Source organism: Mus pahari, chromosome 9 (assembly GCF_900095145.1).
Source record: "Mus pahari chromosome 9, PAHARI_EIJ_v1.1, whole genome shotgun sequence".
In the NCBI taxonomy this organism is placed as follows: Eukaryota; Metazoa; Chordata; class Mammalia; order Rodentia; family Muridae; genus Mus; species Mus pahari.
In genome coordinates, this window is record NC_034598.1 from 23,124,879 (window position 1) to 23,147,307 (window position 22,429).

The window sequence follows — 22,429 nt, forward strand, 5'->3', positions numbered from 1 at the left end:
AAATCCGCCTGCCTCTGCCTCCCGAGTGCTGGGATTAAAGGCGTGTGCCACCACGCCCGGCACGATGATACCATTTTTATACCTTATTATTGCAAGAAAACTGTGTGGATAAACATCAAGTTCAAGAGTACAGATCCAGGGACCGTGCTGTAGAGCAGAGTTCTCAGCCTTCCTAATGCTTTGACCCTTGAGTACACTTCCTTCTGTTGTGGTGATACCCGCCCCTCCTAACCATATAATTATTTCATTGCTACTCCCTAACTGTAATATTGTGACTCTTGTGGATTGTAAAGCAAATGCCTGGTATACAGGATGGCTGACATGCAATCCCCAAAGGCTCAAGAGCTACAGGTTGAAAAATGCCAAGGAGGAAAGATCAAGAAAGCAAGGCCATTAGCTAAGGTTCTCACTGGCTTGGAAATCTGTACCTCATATGTTTGGACTTCACAACTGTAAACATCTGTGTCTGTGGGTGTAATGACCTGGAATAATAACTGCTGAAGATCTTTTTATGATCCCGGGAAATTCTCAAATCACTCCTCATTAGTATTCATGACCTTAACGTTTACAGAGTAGCCAATATATCCAGCCAACAGGAACTTGACATATTTTTAATTTGCCTCATCAAATAAAATCTAGCTACTTGTGTAGTTATAAGGTATATACAACTCTTAGGCATTCAGTAGCAGTACAGTCTGATTCCTAGCTGTGTGATGTTACTTTTTGGTTCTAATCCATGCACTTCCTAACTTTTTAGTCTTGGGGGAAGTACCTGAACTCGTGAGATGTTTCACTTGACTGTACAATGCAGGCTACAGGGCTTCCTTCACAGCTTGTAACAGGAACTAAATGAAAACGATGGAACTATACTACATAGATATGGAAGACGTCCACATTTACTCTCACATTTCCCCATCTTTTCTATGTCATTTTGTAAACCTTGCCCTTCTATACCATGATGACTTCCTTAGTAAACATATATAAACTCTCTTACAAGTTAAGATGGTCGCCCTGGGATCACTTTGGCAACTGTTTCAGGACGGATTCTTTCTTGGCCACACTTGCTGTTGTTTCCAGCAAACATCTTAGATCCTTCACCTGCAAAGTAATCTGTGGACCAGACTTTGAGAAAGATGTCTTTTTTAAAAAGTGAGATTCTCAAACTGCTTGGTCATTAATACTAAAGGAAGTGTTGTGGTTTGGGTTGTTACAAAGGGGTATTCCTAGAGCTCTTCCCCCTGAAATCCCTATTTAGCAGATTGAATAGATATTTGGTTTCAAGAAAAAAAACAAACCTGTCTCTGATGTCTATATTTTGAATTACAGCCTCCCTATGTTCTACGTGTTGAGCAAGGGAGCTGTATGTGTGCCTGGCCTGTGTGGATGAAAGGATATACTTGTGTTTGGCAATCCAAATCAAGTGGAGAGAGTGGAAAACTGGTGTTGAGATGTCTAAGAGAAGCCAGGTGTGAGGGTCAACTGACTGGGAATAATGGGGGGTATTGCAAAGATCAGGGAGCTTGTACTGGTCTGTCCTAGATCCTCGGCATATATGTCATGCCTCAATCACTTGGCCTCATTATGGGAATCCTAACAGTGGGAGCAGGGGCTGGCTCTGACTCTTTTGCCTGCTTGCTGGGACCCTTTTCCTCCTACTGGGTTTCCTTGTCCAACACTGATGTGATGGTATGCACATAGTATTATTGTAGCTCATTATGCCGTGATTGGTTGATGTACCTGGGAGGCCTGCTCTTGTCTGAGAGAGGGGGGTAGGATGGGGTAGATATGGAGGTGAGGGAAGGTGACTGGGGGAGAAGAGGGAGAAGAGACTGCAGTTGGGATATAATATATGAGAGAATGTTTCTTTTTAAAGTCAGCTGAGAAATTCATTACATGGTAGACTTTCTCTGCTGGAAAGGACTGATGGAGACCATCTGGCTTGTTTCTTCTTCATAGAAGAGGAGAGTAACTTCGTGTTTGACCCATGGTCACATAAGACAGGGATTACAAATCCTATTTCTTCTCCCAACTCCGCGCTGCCCCTGTCATACTAGGCTGACTCTGCCTCTGCCATTTCAGGAACCAGAAACACCAGTGAATCCACTTTCTCTGAGCAGTCCAGCAGGGAGCTAGAAAGTGCCCTGCCTTGCCTGTCCAACTGCATTTGGAAAGCAAGAGTCTCTCCCTTCCAGAGTCGCACTCAGCAGGAGAGCATCCAAGGCACCATAGAGGCAGGCTGTGTGGCCCATGTCCACCCCCACTGTGGCCCTCCCACCTCTTCCTCTGTGCCTCTTATCAAACTCCATCACTGTGTTCCCTGCTAAGAAAGAAACTCCAGAAGAAAGCCCAGGCTTCAGAAGGGAGACGAACATCTCTCCAATGAGAGGAAGACACCAGTTAACCTGTCTCTGGTTTCCTCAACAGGAATGGGTTGTTCACACAAGTAGGAGTCTACGTGCATTTGTCACATTTAGTCTCCCCAACTTTGGGAGGTTTGGTTTTTGTGAGCTCCAAAGAAATGGAAGCAGCTTAGACCATCTCTGTGCTTGCCCAAGGTGTTACGTAAGAAACAGGAGCATGCAGATCAGATGACAACCCATTGTGGAGCCTGTGTGCCTCACGCTTCATTGCTGATTTCTTTTTAGCTCTGCCACATGTAATTCTGTGAAAACAGGTCAATTTTGAAATTCAAATAACTTGAGAGTTTATGAATTGTTAAGTAGGACACACGAGCTACCTTACAAATTATTCTCACCTCTAACTTAGACTTTGCAATGTTCTCTAAATTCTTCCATTTTACAAGTGTGTAGGTATGTATGAGTATAGAGTGCAGAGGACTACCTTGGGTGTGGCTTCTTGGTAACTATGCACATTTTATTTTGAGGCAGAGTCTCTCACTATCTTTGAACTTGACACCAAGCCCCAGGGTTCATCTGCCTCTACCTCACCAACTCTGGGATTATGAGTGTGTGCCATCATGCCTGGTCTGCCTGCCTGCCTGCCCTCCTGCCTTCCTTCCTTCAAGCAGAGAGCTAGAAAATGCTCTGCCTTGCCTGTCCTTCCTTCCTTCCTTCCTTCCTTCCTTCCTTCCTTCCTTCCTTCCTTCCTTCCTTCCTTTCTTCTTTTGTCCCCCCCCCTTTTTTTTTACATAGGTTTTGGAAATTCAACCCAGATTTGCAAGCTGAGACAGAGTCATGAGTACTTTAACTGATATGTTATCTCTTCAGTCTCTGCAAACTCATTTCTTCACATGCATGCGCGCGCGTGTGTGTGTGTGTGTGTGTGTGTGTGTGTGTGTTCATGTGTGTTCATGTGACTAAGAGTACATGTGTGTGCACTTGCCAGGGAGACCAGAGGTTGGTGTTGGGTGTCTATTTCCCATTGCTTTCCACTTTGAGACAGGGTCTCTTTTTTAACCTTAACATCTAGTCAGATAACCTTGGCTGGTCAGTTGACTCCAGGAATGCCACATCTCTATCCCTCCAGTGCCAGGCACACAGACTTATATCCAGCGTTTCTGTAGGTTCTGAGGATCGCAGGCATACAGACTCACATCCAGCGTTTCTGTAGGTTCTGAGGATCGCAGGTCCTTGTGTTTACAGGCCAACCAATTTTTTCCAGCCCCTTTGCTCATTTCTTAAATCCATTTTTCCTCTTTCCAATCTGTGCCGTTTGTTGCAGCCAAAAAAAACCCTGAAATGCAGGTCTCATTGTCCACTATTTCTTAAAAAATCCTTCAGTGGCTTCCTGTTGCTGTCCATACCTAATTTTTAATGTGTCTGAGTGACATGTTTTTTACCAAATTGCTCCTTTATCTCCGGCTGTTTGGTGCCATCTTTCTTGTGCATTGGCTATATGCCCTTTCTTTATGTTTTAAGATTAATTTTACTTTATGTGTATTGGTGTTTTGCCTTGGGTGTTTGTGTGTGTACCATGTGCATTCCTTAGAGGTCCAAAGAAGAAATGTGATGCCCTAGCACTAGACGTAAGGGTGGTTGTGAGACACTATATGGGTGCTGGGAACCAAAAATGCATCTTCTGTAACAATAACAGTGCTCTTAACAGTTGAATTATCTCTCCAGTGCCTTGCATGGTCTTCTTACAGCCATGAAATGTGCCATGTTATTCTCTCCTTGTAAAACACTTTTTTCTCTAACCTCTCAGCAAGTGTTGCTTTTATTCATTCATCTCAGACTACTGATGAGTCTGATGTTGATGCAGAGGTCCCACGCTGCATCAACATTCCTGAGACCTACTGTAGTTTTAAATCATATTAGTCCTGTGTTGGTGGTTAATTATGATTACTTCTATAAAGAGTTCTATATCAGGCATATAGTTAACACCCAATAGATATTTTCAGGTAAATTTATAAGTGAAAAACTTATATCTGACCATTTGTAAGGAAAATTATTCTTCAGAATTTCAAAACAAATAAACAAAAAGAATTTCCTTTTGCTTTGGTAAAATAAAATGACTTTCAGCCATCTTGATTACTGTTTTTAATTCCCAATTGATATAAAATTTTCCTTGTATTATAATGTAACGGTGTTTCTATTTCTGAAGTCAATTTGCTCAATAAGTAAAGCTAATTCAGGTAATTACTAAGCTGAATTTCTTTTAAAAACTAAACCAATTAAACTAAGCGATTAAATCTTGGTAACAGCAACTAGAAAAAAAAAAAAAATCACAATTAAGTGACCCAAGGAGATCTCAAAGATTCAGGATGGCCAGGCTCCCTTCAGTGCCAATTCAGTTCACAGCTCAGCTTCTGTGAGCAAGTCTCTTTGATGTTTTCCGTACACCACTGTTGTTTGAGAAGACATCTGAAAGTCATCAGCATTAAGGCTAATTTACAGGCTGTTCATTGTGATGGCTAGTGTTAAGTTGTCAACTTGAGAGAATGTGGGAGACAGGCATCTCTGCATGCCTGTGGGGATTATCTTAACTGTATTATTTGAGAAGGGAAACTTACTGCTGTGGGCAGCACTATTCCCTGGTAGGAAGGCCTAACTGTGTAAGAGGACAAAGGCACTTGAGCAGGAGCAGGCGTTTATCATTTTTGTCTTTCTTACTGTGAGTGAATGAACTTCACTCTGAAGTGATGAACTTCTTCAACATCCTGCCATCTTGATGGTCTGTAGCCTTGAACTACAAACTTGAATAAATCATTCTCTCTTAAGAAAGTTGCAACATGAGAAGAAAGACTCTTGTAGACTCAGGTGGGCCTTTTTGTTTGTTTGTTTGGGTTTTTTGTTTGTTTTTCGTTTTGTTTTCTTCTTCAGTTATTTTAATTCAGATGGATGGGAGAATTTTCCTTTTCCAAGGTTCTTCATCATCCTTTTACAGATGTGAAAGCCTATCAGTGCAGAATTTGAATATGATTAGAGAGGTGGAATAACTTAGTGTCTTTCTTGGTTCATGGAAGCTGAAGGCTTAAAAAACCAACAGATGTTTTATTCTTGTACCAAATTCACCTAAAACTTTCTGCCTGTAAAGATAGGGTTTTCAAACAGTTTGAGTAACACAAGGTCAGTGTTTATGAAGCTTAATTGAAGTGTTCCACTGAACCCCTGACATCCATGGCCAACGCACAGGAAGTATTTGTTTTTGCCTCCTAGGAGTCTTTGTCACTCCTGGGGGAGGGATGCCCTCCACAGTGTTTAGTGACGTGATGGTAAATTGCTTTATCTGTGAACCTCATGATTGGTTATGAGCAGGAAGGGTGGAAGACTGCAGAGGAAGACATTAGCATATATCCTGATGTAACAAGTGCAACAAACATTTATTTTTCAATTTAGTTTAATTTTTAACTTACGATAAAGAAAATTTTACTCAGGCCTGAATTCTAACTAGCAGGTCTCCGAGACTGAGTATGTGCATTGCCATGCTGTTAAAAGCACCAATTATAACCTGCTGAGTGACAATAAATGAATCAGTGCATTCTGGAAAAGGGTGTAAGGGAAAGTATAGGATGTAGTAAGAAAGATGTAGTGAACTAAGCTTTATTCTAATTCCATTCTCAAACGTGTTAACCTCAGTTAGCTACAGAAATAAGAATATATATGACATAGACAGTAACTAAGAAGCTCTGGGGAATGCTCGGAAGTCCATATTGATAACAACTGTCACCAGTTATGCAGAGTTATGCACAAATTTGGCAAACTGGACACATTCTTCTGGCATAAGATTAATCATCACAAATAGGGTTTGTTTGATTTTGTTGTTTCTCTACTTTGATTCATTCCCTCCTCCTGCATTTACTCCTGGCTCTCAGAGGAAGATTTTTAAAAAGATCTCAGGAAGAGCTAATTTGCTATAAATTCAGTTTGTCAGGCTCCAGGCTGGCACAGGCAGGCTGCGACTTTCTGAGACCTTGTTTTCCACAATTTAATCAAGTGCAAATCTGAGAATCTAGATCTTGGTGGAATGACAAAAAAGAATAAAGAGGAGTTAATGCACACTGCCTGACACCAGGGGGTAAAATGATGCTGTTCGTAAAGCTATAAAAGTACCTAAAGCCTATACAATTTGATGAGGTCGCTGTCAGGGCAGACAGATGCTGTCCACTGGCTGATCATTCAGCAGCTACTGAGCAGAAAGCATCTCTAGGATGACGTGTGTATAGACAGGAGAAGGCCATCAAGTCTTATGTTTCAAAGGGGAATCTCAGGACTTTGCAGTGTTTCCTGTGAGTTTGACTTAGTGTATAGAAATGACTCAAAGGACTGGCGAATAGCATTAAGTCCCCAGCTGTCAGTAACGGTGAGAGCATCCATCTGACACTGGTTAGTTTCTTTTATTTCATTATGAGTGTCTTTTTTTCTTTTCCAAGAAAAAGAAGCCTTTTTATAAGACGTAAGTAATTTTAATATTCTAATAAACTGTAAGGATAAAAAACATGAATAACTCTAAAATAATATTTGAAAAAAGCTTAAGGTTATTAAAAACAAAAGTTTACACTGGCTTCATACTGTCTGCAATGAACAAGTTCTGTTCCCTATTGTGAATGGAAAACAAGGTGGGGGATAAATTTAACTCACCTAGAAATTACACGATGATTAAATTATAAAGCAGTTCATATTATATTATTGTAGAGAATAGTATAAATGTTATTGTTTAAACAGGAATTCCCTTCTATTTATTCTATGAAAGACTTTTAATGAATATGGAAGTGTTTTCTCCATATATAAACTGTATAATAACTAAAGAGTAGCATAAAGACTATATATTGTATTCAAAATTCTATGTATCTTCCTCAGTCCTGCAATTTATGTTTTGAGGAGCAAATCAAATTTTAAGAGCAAATTCAAAGCAGTTTGAATCAGATGAGGGGCTAAAAATGTATTTTGAGGATAAAATATTATGGAGACAGGGTTGGCTTAGTGGTTAAGAGTGTTTTCTGTTCTTTCGAAGAACCTGAATTCAACTCAGGTGTGTCTTTTCTGCCCACATTGGGCAGATTGCAACTACCTATAATTATAGCTCCAGGGTCCTAACATCCTCTTTTGTCTTCTATGACCACTGGCACGCACGCGCGCACAGGCACACACACACACATTTACAATCACACACACATGCAGTTATAAACACACACACACACACACACACACAATAAAGTGAATTAAAATAGAAATAGAAACACTGTAGAGAATATGTGGGTCATAGAAGGACAATTTTAGTTGAGAGTCATGCATGTGGGAGATGGCGGTAGTAGGTAACTTTTAGGTGGCTTATTTCTAAATTAAGATACTTCTATTTTATTCTAATTTTACCCAAATTTATAAAGGCCAATGGAGACTTGATAGAACCTAATGAAATGACTAAAAACCCATGTTCTGGAATCATACATAAAAAATTTAAATCCTAACATAGGACAAGATTCTTGATGTCTGGAAAACTCAATTTTAGTCATCTCATGTTTATGAGTTTTCTTGATTTCTCTTTCTCTCTCATGCACACATGCTGATATTTGTGGTAATGATTACATGAAATAATGCAATAAAGCAATGTACAGTTTATACTTGTATATAAAGCAACTGCCTCACTAAAGACTCAGTTGAGAAGAGCTGCTAAATTTGTATGGCTGATAACAATTTAATTATTAACTGAGATTTCTTTACTCTTTAAACTTCCTTTAGTGTTTTGTATGGACACTGTTAGCTGAGAATGATACACACAATCACCTATGTTTCTATCATTGGTTAAGTGGAAACAAAGACTCGCATTCTTGAGAGCCAACCTTTTTTCCTGACAATAGGCTGGCTTTAACTTTCTGAGATGAGAATTGAGAACACACCTTGAAGGAAAAAACAAACAATGTTCTAGGAGTTAGGTTTTATGTTTCTGGGAAGGGAAATGAATGATTTACTAGAGAGTGGGAGAACTTGTGCCATGAGGGGGAGAACATGGCTATGGAGTGTGTGCTGAGCTCTCCAGATTTCCTCCCCTCTTGGTTGAGCAGCAAAGAAATAGCAATGGAAATTTCAGTGAGGTTAGCAAATCCAAGAAAGAGAATTACAGCTTAGTTCCCAGGGAAAATCTAAGCACGATAGAGAAGTTTCATAGCTACTATGGCCCATAGAAGGCTGAGAAGTCATGGGGAACAGAAATGCCTAGGCAGGTGAGCTCAAAGACCACCTCCAACTTTCCAGGCTCTTGGGGAATATGGTTGAGACACCAAAATTATTCAGTGTGTTTCAAGCACCAACAAGAGCCTTTGCAATAAACGTTAGGCTCCAAATATCTTTGGCTGGAGCAGAGGATGTAACTATGTACATTTCAAGTCAATGTTAGGGTTGAAACAGTTAAACCATCAACTGTAGATTGCAGTGTGTAGAATGGAGTAAGTTGTACCCCACTGTTGGTTGGTATGGACACAGGATACATGGGAACTGAATGTCTTTTCCCTTTCTATCCTTCAGTCACAAGATTATTTCTCAGGTTGCTATTACTCTCTTGGACTCTTAGGCCGATAAGGAGTACCCTGATAGGCCTTAAATTGTGGTGTAACCCTACTAGGAGAAATGTGTTACCCTGGTTCATGCTTTGAGCTTATATCTGTAAAGCAAGAAACTCCCAGTGTTCTTTACCTAAAAGAGAAACTCTTGCTAATGGTTGACAAGTTTGCAAATGTGTTCAGATGGGAATCCTGGCAGTGTGTCCAGTGAACTGCCCCTTGGCTTTATCCTTTGTTAGGAATGTTTTTGCCAGAAGAAAAAAGGAAACAACTCTCCATCAAGATCCATTATAGGTAAACAAATATTACTACTGTGTATTTACTTAGGTCTTCCAAAGAAATTTGTCATATGACAAAGAACATTGGGAAATGGATGAATGCTCATGGAGAAACCATGGATTTCATGGTGTCTGACAAATGATAGATCAAGAAGACCGCCACTCCTGGGAAGAGAATTTGTTAAAATGTTGAAATGTGACTTCATTCTGTATCTGGGATCCCAGGAGATACGACAAGCTAAAGGAGTATGGCTTCAATGATCCAGAACATATGGGTGCTGGATGCTTTTGAGTGCAGACTCAAGGTCTGTGAGGTTCTGTTCCAAAAGTCTATTCTAATTTCACTGTCTGCCACTCTACTGAAAGATAGTATGATGTCAGGAAAGGCATGTTATTCTTCACTAGAATCCCACGGGTGATTCATAACTATCATAAGCAGCCCAGAGACTCGGGGTATGAGATGAAGTGGTCGAAGTTTCTGTTGTTTATCACTTACAATTTGGACAGATTATCTAGTTTTGGACTGGAAGGTCCCTTTCAACATGGACTAACTTTATGGATATTTCTAAATGAGTATGTTGCCTCCAGAACCTAAAGAAGAATGATATATGTTGTCTTATTTCCTATTGCCATGATAAAGTACCATGGCCAGTGTCACTTATAAAAGAAAACATTTCATTGGTCGTTAGGTTCCAGCGATTTAAGGCCATGAGGGTAAGGCAAAGACACGGCATCAGGAAGTTCAGAGGGCTCAAATCTTGAAGCAGGAAGCTGAGGGTATATACTGAAACATACAAGTAATGTTGAGTCTCAGATACAAGTAAATCTCCCCCAATGAAGATGTACCTCCCAATCCTTCTTAAACAGAGCTACCAACTAGGGACCTGGTATTCAAACATATGAATGTGTGGGGGCCAATATCATTCAAATCACTGCATATGTTGAACCTGTATTCAGTTGTGGGCATTAAGAATGTCGGTATCTATTCCTTGACAGTGTCAGGGATGAAAAGCCCATGGGTTAACAAGGGACTTTCAAGTATTTAATGTCTGATGCAGTGACCCACATGCTTTTATAAGCTCTTTCTTACTATTTCTATCACTAATACATACATTTTGAGTACTTGCATGGAGGGAATGTGTGAAATGTCATTGCTGCTCCTGGATCCGCAAAGCATCCCAGTTAAGATGTGTTGTGGCTCTCTGTAGGTAAAAAGCAACTATGACCAAGAGGCTGTTGAAATGTGTGGCAAATCCATCATATTAGTCAAATTAATAATTGTAAAACATATGCAAGTTATTGATTGGATGAGGTCAGCACTTTTAGTTATCAGGTTGTTAGCTATATGGGGCTTTATGGAATGGGAATTTATGTTACGATGCAGACATCCACTGTAGAATATCATGTCCTTCTCCCTAAGATTTAAAGCAGGACTAATAAAAGACCAAGTGAGCTAAAATGTAGAATCAGGATAATCGCTCCTTCACCTATGAGCTGTGATATAATAAGTTTTGATCCCTGAAGATACTATTTTAAATTAAATGAGTCATCTTGATTATGTTAACATGGGGGTAGGGGTGGGAGATCAGGATTTCCCATTTTTCCAGACAAATTTGTGTCTAAGATCTAATTTAATGTGCATTGGGTTAGAGCATCTATGACTACCATGTGGTATTTTAAGGCAATATGTGCTGTATTATCATAGGGATTTGGGTAAGATGTTAGTTACTTCTGATGAATAAAGCAATAAGTTGTTCTGTTTTTAACCTTATTTATTCCACCTAAGATTATGGGAAATAATATGTTCAAATTTAATAAGCACTTCAGATTTACCTGTGAGTGGGCCATTTGTTTATTTACTTACTTAGCTTTTTATTTCCAGGTGGCGTTTCTATGTATAGCTCTGCCTGTCCTAAAACTCTCTTTGTAGACCAGGCTGCCTCAAATTCAGAGATCTATCTACTTCTGCCTCCAGAGTGCTAGGATTAAAGGTGTATCCCACCACCCCTGGGCTAAAAAAGATTTATTTTTTTATTTTATGGGTATTGGTGTTTTGTCTGCATATATTTCTCATTTGATGAGGTCAGATCCGCTGGAACTGGAGTTATAGACAGTTGTGAGCTTCCATGTAGGTACTGGGAATTGAACCCAAGTCCTATGAAAGAGCAGCCTTTTAAACTGTTGAGATACGTCTCCGGGCCCCCTTAAAAATCTTTAAAGCCATGGTAATTTGCCAGTAGGTACATTTCAGCAGACATCATTGTAGACGATTAACTCATATTGGAGAGACACAAAAGGAGATCAGAGCTCTTTTACCTTGGAGCTATAACTCTTTCAGTTCAGTTTTGGATCTTCAGCTAGGTTAACACGTACGGGTTTGTTTCTGCTTCTTTTGCTGTTTTCCTCTCTCTTTATTTTGGTTTTTTAGTCTTTATCTTTTTCAATTTGTGTGTGTGTGTGTGTGTGTGTGTGTGTGTGTGTGTGTGTGTGTGTGGTGACTGTAAGCACAGGATATACTTAGTAGGGGTGGTAGGGGAGGGTCCCCTTCACTTTTATCATCTTTATGTTTCTTCCTGAAATCAGTATTTTCAAACTTACAGGTCTGCCTCATGGTAATAGTTGGCTTGTATGTTTAAAGGCATTAGGTTTGGATTCATGTCTACAACAGGTGCCACAAGGTTGCAGGGTGTGACCTACAGGATGCCATGGATGTTTTCCTCCAACCCTGTGGATCAGGGCTTCTGTGGTCTCAACAGAAGCACAGTCGATAATGTGATGCAGGGAAATGATGCTTGATCTGCAACTCAAACTTGATTAAGACCACCCTTGAGAACAGCCCCACTTTCTAAACCCTCCTCCTACTTTCTCTTTTTAACAATTTTTAGTGGAAAAATAACTCTCTGGGAATATGTTGGATTTCTATCCAGGTAAAATTTTATACTTCTACCTCTGTCTCTACATAACTGTTTATTGTGTAGACTTTTGGTACAATTGTGGGAAAAATGTCCAGGAACTTGTCTGTCTACATTCTAAGTGGCTGCCTCTTTCTCCTAGGAGTCCTTATTCATCACCCTGGGATAGACATCCACATCCCACAAAGTTATTTCTCTATGACTTGCATGTGGTCCTGGGTTTTTGATTGCAAAATTAGATTTTTGGTGTGCTTTTAGGCAAGAGTGCTTGAGCCCAGGGCATGTTGGCAATAGGTTTTGCATCCCAAGATTGGTTGAGTGCCAAATGCTCCTTCCTCTTCCTATCCCCTTTTTGTTTTCATCAGCACCTGGGCCACAGGCCACCATGGATAAGCACCTTGATGCCCCTGGGGGTCAAAAGAAAACAAAGGAGACCAGCATGGGAGGCGGCAGCCCAGAAGCCCAGCAAGGTCACTACCCTGCATGAACAACAACTGGAATGCCTTAATTCTCTGCAGGAAGGTGCTTTCCTTCCTTTCCACAGACCTTACAAAGAGGGTTTTCTCTTGTCAGTCCCTGTATGTACAACTACAAACAATATCTCTATTGTAACCTTAATTAACCCATGACAGTGACCAGAATAGACACTCTATTCTGAGCTCTAGCCTGCTTAGTAAGAGGGGCTGGAATTCTGCTTGGTCAAGGAACGCCCTTAGAAGAAGCTGCCTCAGGGGACCACCTGTGAAAGAAACTCAACCTGCTATCATGTGACATCAGGGTGTGGTTAACAATATTCATCTTGGAGACAAGGGCTTCATAGTGTGGAAATAGACAGTACTGGACTGGTTGACAGAGACACCATACTGTCATACAGTCCACCAGCAATGAGTCTGCTACCTTAGGATAAGCAGCAACAGTAACTGCTCCCTGCATTAAGAATGATTTAACTAGGGTTTTTACTGTGGCAGCAGAGTAGAGAGAAACGTGCCATTAAGTAATTCAAGGTCCTTAGCATTTTATCAGAGGTTGGAGCCACAAACCTTAATTTTAATGCTATAAACCACATGAAGGAATGAATCCTGTAGAATGTCATAAATTATCCCCAGATGTGCAGAAAGAATAAATTTTAATCTGAAAATGAATGGTATTTTGAGTTAAAGACTCTCAAGACTACAAAGGGAAAATGAAGACCTGAGATTTAAAATAAGACTGTTAAAGAATGATGGCATTTACATATTTGAACATCTGTATATGTGAAGATTTGTGACCAAATGAGAAGGAAACTTTGCTATTACTTGGATGTGAAAGAATTGAAATTTAAAACCAGAACTAACTTTTCTAGAAATTTTGGATGACTTCATGACCAAATAAGCAAACCCCAAAATACAACTACCGTGAAAACCCAGTACATACATTTTAATGGTAGGATCAAATATTTCTAAAACTCTATTTTAAGTGATATCTATGTTGGCAAATAAGTAAGATAATTTTTTATAAGCCCAGAAGAATGAAAGATTACAAAGATCAAGGTGAGTGCTAAATGAGGCCTCTCCTCTCTCTCTTTCTCTCCTCAACTCTTGAATAAACTTGTTGATTCTAGTCTCCTTTTAAGTCTAAGGACCAGGGTGAATGACTGCTGTCCCAATCCAAGTCTGAGTTCAGTGGCAGAGGAAAACAGGCTGTAAGTCAAAGGCAGGCAGAGAACCCAGTTCTCCCTTACTCCATTTTTACTGAGAAGGATAAGTTTGACACAGGCCACTATGTTAGACACCAGTCTCATTTAAAAGCCCTCTCCTAACCACATCCAGGTGAATGCTTAGCCATAATCAGAGCATCCTATGGCCTAGTCAAGCAGATACGTGAAATTAATCATTTCAGTTGTCAAATTCTTATGTGCCCGTGTGGAGTGGCGTGAGATTATGTGAGGTGCTTGCTTATTCAACCTAGAAGAGTCATTCCTGTCAAAATGAGGGTAAAAATAGACTTTGGTGGAGGGTGTTTAAGACAGGGTTTCTCTGTGTAACGAGTCCTGGCTGTCCTGACTTGCTTTAAAGACCAGGTTGGCCTTGAACTCCCAAAGATCAACCTGCTGAGTCCTGGAACTACAGGCTTCTACCACCATGCCCTGAAATATTTTTAGTGCTCAAAGATCAGTAGTCCCCGTGAATTTTTAAAGTTTATGCTATAATGGAAAAGATGAGCAATTTCAAGGGATACAACATATAGTAAAGAATTTTGTGAAAAATACAACGATTTTATGGATATAAATGATCTGCTCATAAATAGATAAACATATTATGTCTTTAGATTATAAAGCCAAAATACATAGTCTTATTTTATGTAGTTGAGCTATATGTGTGTGATTACAAGAACTACCACAAGCTTTGATTTTTTTTTTTTTTTTTTTTTAAGCAGAGGGCAGCCATGGCCACGTGGAGAGAGGGAGGAAGGAACAGGGAGAAGGAGGGCGAGAGGCGAGAGTAGGAACAAGAGGGTAAGAAATGGAGCAAGAGAGGAGCTTTGAATTTTTGCATAAGGTATATACATTATAGTTCATTCAACTTGTCTTATTTATTTTTTTCATTCATTCATTCATTCATTCATTCATTTACTTTACATCCAGATTGCTGCTTCCCCTCCTGGTAACCCCCAAATCCCTCCTCCACTCCCCCTCACCCTTCTCCTCTAACAGGGTAGAGGCCTTCCCGGATATCCTTGTATCCTGGCACATCAAGTCTCTTGAGCATCTTTTCCCACTGAGGCTGGATAAGGTAGCCCAGTTAAGGGAGCATATCTCACAGAAAGGCAACAGCTTTAAAGATAACCCTCTACTCCAGTTGTTGGGGAAGCCACATGAAGACGAAGCTGCCCATCCGCTATATGTGAAGGGAGCCTAGATCCAGCCTGTGTATGTACTTTGGTTTGTGATTCAATCTCTGAGAGGCCCAAGAAGTCTAGATTAGTTGACTCTATTGGTTTTCCTATGGAGTTCCTATCCCCTTCAGGGACCTCATTTCTTCTCCAACTCTTCCATAGGACTCTCGGAGCTCCATCCAATGTTTGGCTGTGGGTCTCTGTATCTGTCTGAGTTAGCTACTTCGTGTCTTAGAGGACAATCATGCTAGGCTCCTGTCTGCAAGCATCACAAATGGTGTCTCAAGTTGGGCTAGTCATTGGTTGGCCATTCCCTCAGCCTCTGCTCTACCCCCTTCCTTGCGTTTCTTGTAGACAGAATAAATTTTGGGTGTGAAGCTGGTGTTCCTATTGCTCCAATGGTGTTTCTGCCCGGCTACAGGAGGTGGCCTTTTCAGGTTTCATACCCACTGCTGTTTCTATCACCATTGCTGCCTAGTGCAACTTGAGATCAGAGACAGAGATGCTTCCTGAAGTTCTTTTATTCTTCACAGTTGTTCTAGCTATCCTGGTTTCTTGTTTGCTTTTGGTTTGGTTTGGTTTGGTTTGGTTTGGTTTGGTTTGGTTTGGTTTTTCTTTTCCCTATGAGGTTGAGAATTGCCCTTTCAAGTTCTGTAAAGAACGATATTGGAATGTTGATGGGGACTGCATTGAATCTGTAGATTGCTTTTGGTAAGATGGCCATTTTCACTGCATTAATCCTACTGACCCATGAGCATAGGAGGCTTGCCATCTTCTGATATCTTCCTTCAGTGATTTGGAGTTCTTGTCATACAGGAGTTACACCAAGGTGTTTTAGAGTATTTGTGACTATTGTAAAGGACGTTATTTCCCTACTTTCTTTCTTGGCCTGTTTTTCATTTGTATAAAGGAGAGCTACTGATTTTTTTTTTTTTCTTTTAGTTAATTTTGTATCCAGCCACTGTGCTGAGAGTGTTTTTCAGCTGTAGGAGTCCTCTGGTAGACTGTTTGGTGTTGCTTATATACACTATCGGATCACCTGCAGATAGTGATACTTTGACTACTTCCTTTCCAGTTTGTATCCCCTTGATCTCCTTTAGTTGTCTTACTGAATATTGAATAGATGGGGAGAGAGTGTGCAGCCTTGTCAAAATATGAAATTTACAGAACAAAGACAAAATATTTAAAGCAACAAGGGAAAAGGCCAGGTAACATTCAAATTAATGAAAATATTTATAATGCAGCATCTACTAGATGAAAACTGTATTCGATACTATCTGTAGCATACTTATTAAACTTTTACATGAAGTATTTATTGTTTACATTTGATAAGTCATCTGGCATGATAGTTTAAGGTCTTTATCTTTGTCCCAATTTTAATATGAAACTATCCTTGGTCATTGCATTTGTAAATGGTATGTGTTATGGTAGGTTTACTTATAAAACTTTTTTTTTCTAATAGCCTTCAAATGGCTCTCCTTGACACGGGTCTGCACTTCTCATGCTCATCTTTCCTATGTAACTGGGGGATTTTCAGGGTTCTCCAGTGCTCACAGAAAAAGATCTACTCATACATTTTAATGGCATTTGTTTCTTTGTAATAAGAGTTCCTGCGGGCTGGAGAGATGGCTCAGCGGTTAAAAGCACCGACTGCTCTTCTGGAGGTTCTGAGTTCAAATCCCAGTAACCACATGATGGCTCACAACCATCCGTAATGATACCTCTTCTGATGTGTCTGAAGACAGCTACAGTGTACTTACATATAATAAATAAATAAATCTTAAAAAAAAAATGACTACAGCTTAAATCGCACACTGATAGTGGGAGACTTCAATACCCCACTGACTTAAGCTGTAGTCATGTCTATTAAAAAAAAAAAGAGAGAGAGAGAGAGAGAGAGTTCCTGCAACGAGTATTTCCCAACTCAGTAACAGTCTATGTTAGCTAGACTTTCCCTTCTTCAGTGGGGACTTACCTTTTACACATGGGTGTCGTTACTGTGTACATTACACGTTTTAGTCTTTTTGTCATTATTTCCCCAGAATTTGGCCCTGAGCAAAGCACTCTGCAGATGCTCAGTAAGACAAAGGTGAAAGGAGACAGCTGCCCTTCGTAACTGTTACAGGAAGTGCAACTGAAGAGTTAGTGAGGAAGGATGGATCATGTCTTTCTAGGCTGAAGCTAACGCATTAAGGCTCCTCAGTTTCCTTTTCTTTAAAATTGCCTTAGTAATTACAACTCTACAACACAGGATCACATAAGAGAATTTTCACTGAAGAGCTTAAAAAACTGTGCATGTTCAACATGATTTTGTTAGTGTCCCTGTTAAAAAAGTTTATATGGGATCTGTAAGGACAACTACAAAGAGGTCATGAATGTGAGAGAGTGCGAGGGGGGTGTATGTGAGAGGTTGGAGGTAGGAAAGAGGAGGGATGGAGGATGTAATTATATCGTAATTTCAAAAACTAAGAAAAATATATCACTTTAAGAATCACCATTACAGAAAATTTGTAAAACAATGACCCTGGAGGAGAAGACAAGAAGTCACAGCAAATCACAAAAGGACACACATGATATGCACTCACTGATTAGTGGATATTAGCCCAGAAACTTAGAATAACCAAGATACAATTTGCAAAACACATGAAACTCAAGAAGAAGGAAGACCAAAGTGTGGATACTTTGTTCCTTCTTAGAATGTGGAACAAAATACCCAATGGAAAGAGTTACAGAGACAAAGTTTGGAGATGAGATGGAAGGAACGACCATGCAGAGACTGCCCCATTCGGGGATCTATCCCATAATCAACCACCAAACCCAGACACTATTGCATATGCTGGCAAGATTTTGCTGACAGGACCCTGATATAGCTGTCTCTTTTGAGGCTATGCCAGTGCCTGGCAAATATACAAGTGGATGCTCACAGTCATCTATTGGATTGAACACAGGGCCCCTAATGGAGGAGCTAGAGAACCTACCCGAAGAGCTAAAGGGGTCTGCAACCCTGTAGGAGGAACAACAATATGAACTAACCAGTACCCCTCAGAGCTTGTGTCTCTAGCTGCATACGTAGCAGAGGATGGCCTAGTAGGCCATCAATTGGAGGAGAGGCCCTTGGTCTTACAAAGATTATATGCCCCAGTACAGAGGAATGCCAGGGCCAGGAAGCGGGAGTGGGTGGATTGAGGAGCATGGTGGGGGGGAGGGTATAGGGGACTTTCAGGATAGCATTTGAAATGTAAATCAAGAAAATACCTAATAAAAAATATGCTAAGTGAGGAAAAAAATAAGTCATAGCATCTCTACCCATTTGAGACCCCTGTCTTTGTTTCAATCTAGGTTTCTTACTGGGTTGTCTCCTTACACATTTAAAAGCAATAGATTTGTACAAGTATCAAAATTATTTTTTTAATTGCTTATAAAAATATTTTAGATATAATTTTTCATGAACTCTTAGTATTTATATAATAAAAATATAGTGACATTTTTATTTTGCAAAAGATTTTGTACAGTTCAATGAATCCATTTAAATATATTTTCATTTATTTAGCTTGATTATAGGTTACTATACACATAATTTTAGAAAAATATTTTAAAGACACAATTTTTCTTGTCATTTGCTATTTGTTTGAGTTTTTATTATGGTTGTTTTGTTTTGGCTTTACTTTATGACCTAAAAAAACCCTCTCTAATACTTAAAATTTTGCTACTGTGATTTTGATTATTGTTTTCAGTTGATCAAATATTAAAATGCATTCTTAACTTATAATGAAAAAACAAACCAGAGCTCAAAAGGATGCAATCATTTTTTCTCTTTTCTTTGCAGCCAGAGAGAAAAGATGAAAATTATATTCATTACAGGGAAAGTAAGATACATTCTGAGAAATTTTTCATTAAATGGATAAAATAAGATTCATTACTAAAAAATAATATACATATTAAATATATAAATGTATATAATATAATATACATATTTATATTAATATATTTATACATATATGTGAATAAATGTATAAATGCATGTATGTATATATGCATGTATATATAATATATAATATGTACTTTATATATTATATACAATATATAAATCAGTTGATATATAGGTATGGCATTTCAATATATTATATATATATAAATATAAATATATATAATATATACATACAAATATAATATCCATTATCTATTATATATATATCATATATATTATATATATGTGAGTGAATGTATTCATTCAATATATATTATGTATGTTTTGAAGTACCAAATGGAAAACCATTTCAATTGAGGACTGCAATGCACACTTTGAGCATTGGTGTGAGTTCTTAAGGACTCCAGTACCTAGTAGTGACCCACATTAAGTCATAACTCCCTCTGATACTGTCCTTTCTTGTATGCAGTCCACATACAGAAATTGAAAGTCCAACTATCTAAAAGGGAACATCCCCGAAACTGACTCATGATTATTTTTATAGTCTTTTTACTTTCAGCAAAACTTTGAAGTTCTCTGCTGACTAAATTCCTACTATTAATATCAAAATATGTTAATATAACTCATTTTACTCTCAGACTTAAGCAGCCAGTGTTTTTAAATGTTTCTGGTTAGTAACTACACAGATGAAATGTATTATCAAGGCTATGATAGAGCATTGTCATGAACGCCGATGTTCTGTTAAGCTGACTCTAATTAAGTCTCTAAGGACAGCCTATGACATGGGTTATGCTATTGACTTTAGGTCAGTCAGTTTGTCCAGTTTAGTGTTAATGACTCATTTTCAGAGAAGGCTTGTGTCAGAGCATAGAGATACCGAATGCCTGGCTGAGGATAAAAGTTGATGCTGTAAGAGTTTTGCATTAATTATAACTCTGCAAATGATAATTAATGTCTGTTACACACACACACACACAAACACACACACACACACACACACACACACACACACACGCTCACAGCCCTGTATTTTCCTAGCTTAGGGCCTTCAGGCAGAGCTATTTGAATGTGGTAGTGTAACAAAATCCACTTTGTGGTTGAAACCTTTACTTACAGTCTTGATTTTTATCTTGTTCTTTAGAAATGTGAAAGTAAACTTTACTGTTGGCTATTATTTATTATCATAGTTGATATAGGTACCACCTTGTAATTCACATTTGTTTAGTGAATTTAGTAAGCAGCTTTTCCACCCAGATTTTACAGTAATCTGAGGAACATAAAAACATTTCTAGTGTGACCATGATGGTTATATTAACTTCTCCTTCTCTCCTCTCTACTGATGTCATCAACTGTCATTTGACATTAAAGCTATGTCCTTAACAGAGAAACCAAGCCACCTGAGGCACATGCAAGTCGGTTCTAAGAATTCTAAAGTTGTGTTATTTCCCTCACAAGTGCAAAATGTGAGGTTTGAATGTCTTTGTTCCTGTTTGTTTTTTGTTTTTTTTTGTTTTTTTTTGTTTTTGTTTTTGTTTTTGTTTTTTTTTGTGTGTGTGTGTGTGTGTGTGTGTGTGTGTGTGTGTGTGTGTGTGTGTGTGAAGAGGCAATTAGAAAAGGAAAAGGGTGAACTGGGGCAGATCACAGGTCAGTCTCTAACCCACATTGGCTGCTCCCTGGGGAGCCACACCCACTTCCCATATTGGAATGAACCTTGTCCTTCCCTGCTCCCCTGGTGGAGCTGAGCTGCTCATCATGTGGTTCCAGAGTCACTAGGCAAAACTGGGAATTCCTTTCTCGTCTCCATGTTTTGAATTTTTCTTTTTCAAATTTCTTTCTGTCTTCTTCCTTTGGTGAGAATGTCTCCTTCTAATTCTTCAATTCAATTTGGATCTCTTATAAAAGTGAGGATTGCTAAAATGATGGAAATTGTGAAACACGAGGGTGCCATGGTGTGGTTTATAGCTAGAAGGAATGGAGAAGTAAAAAGTGTCTGTGGTCTAGATGTTACAACACACAGGGACACATAAATACAATACATGCAAGCATACACACACACAGACACACACACACAGACACACACACACACACCAACAAATCAAGTGTATAGTTTCAATCTCTCCAGCACTGGGGAGTAAGTAGGAAAAGATCATGTATTTAAAGGAAAGCATGCTTAGTTTTTTTAGGAGAACATTTACTGCATTAGAAGTTTTATTTTCTCCTTGTCAGTGGCTACTCTCTTCTGCTAAGGAGTGGAGCAGGAGGAAGCATTATCTCAATGAAAGAAAGATGCTTCCATGTCCAGACTTGGGAAGAGTTTGACAAGTTGGCTTTATGTTTGGATTCAACTGTACCTCTGGGAAACTGCAATGGATTTGATGAGGCCTCATAACAGATTGGCCTCTAGAATTATTTATAGATGGGATTCCCTATCCCTGTGCAACCATACAAATAGCTAAGCATCCTGTGCCATGTACTGAAGTATTTATCATACTTTATTTCACTTCATATTATTACCATAAGTAGTCCAGTTTGGAAATAGTATTACAGTACTGGAAAAGTATTCAGACTTATGTATGACTTCATCTGGAAGATTATTGGAGAATAAAATTGTTTGCATTTGAATACTAAATGCTTAATTTCTTAAAATTTTTCTGTGCTACAACTTTAATATACATATGAATATATGTTGAAAATTTTTTACTGCAAGCAAAAAATCTGAACATTAAAAATTCTGGGAGCTAGTGAGATAGCTCAGTGGCTAAGAGCAATGACTGCTCTTCCAAAGGTACTGAATTCAAATCCCAGGAACCACATGGTGGCTCACAACCACCCATAATGAGATCTGACACCCTCTTATGGTGCGTCTGAAGACAGCTACAGTGTACTTAATTATAATAATAAATAATTTAAATGTAAATAAAATTTTCATTTATTTTTGTCTTATACTAGACAATGATAACTCATTGATAACTTGGTCAAGGAAGAAATAAAGACTTTTTTTTATAGTAATGAAAATGAAGCCACAACATAGCCAAACTTATGGGACACAATGAAAACAGTGCTGAGAGGAAAACTCATAGTTCTGAGTGCCTCCAAAAAGAAATTTTATGCCAGCCTAATGACTGCCCACCACATTTTACAACTGTTTGTGTAGTTGATGTGTATTTGATATGCAATGCATAGCCATACAGCTCCATCCAGCATGGCCCAGCAAAGGCCAAAGTTCAAACACCCTGACCTCACTCTAAAAATTGGTTTCTGACTTTTATTGAGCCTTTCTCAATTCAAGTAGGAATCTTTAAGTGAACATGGCTGTCACAGAGATTATAAGTCATTGTGAATTAAAATTAGAACTAGAGACAATGTTCNTGTTTAAAATGCAACAGTAGTAATACTTTGATAGCTTTGCACTAGAAAATTTATGAAATTCCCTTATTCATGTTAACATTTTTCTCACTACTCTGCCATCTAGGTGTTATTT

At 38.9% G+C, this 22,429-nt stretch overlaps 1 protein-coding gene across 3 annotated transcripts in view; it reads left to right on the top strand.

Annotated features, from left to right (window-relative positions):
* The window catches only part of Pkib (cAMP-dependent protein kinase inhibitor beta), a 97,071-nt gene that overhangs the window by 56,336 nt on the left and 18,306 nt on the right, over window positions 1-22,429 (top strand). The window contains exon 1 of one of the 3 annotated variants that reach the window (XM_021205615.2): window positions 12,532-12,616. The exons of the other annotated variants lie outside the window; for them this stretch is intronic. Coding sequence (XP_021061274.1) covers window positions 12,532-12,616 — 85 coding nt within the window. Of the gene's footprint in view, window positions 1-12,531; window positions 12,617-22,429 lie in introns of those variants that run through there. 3 annotated transcript variants of the gene reach the window in all.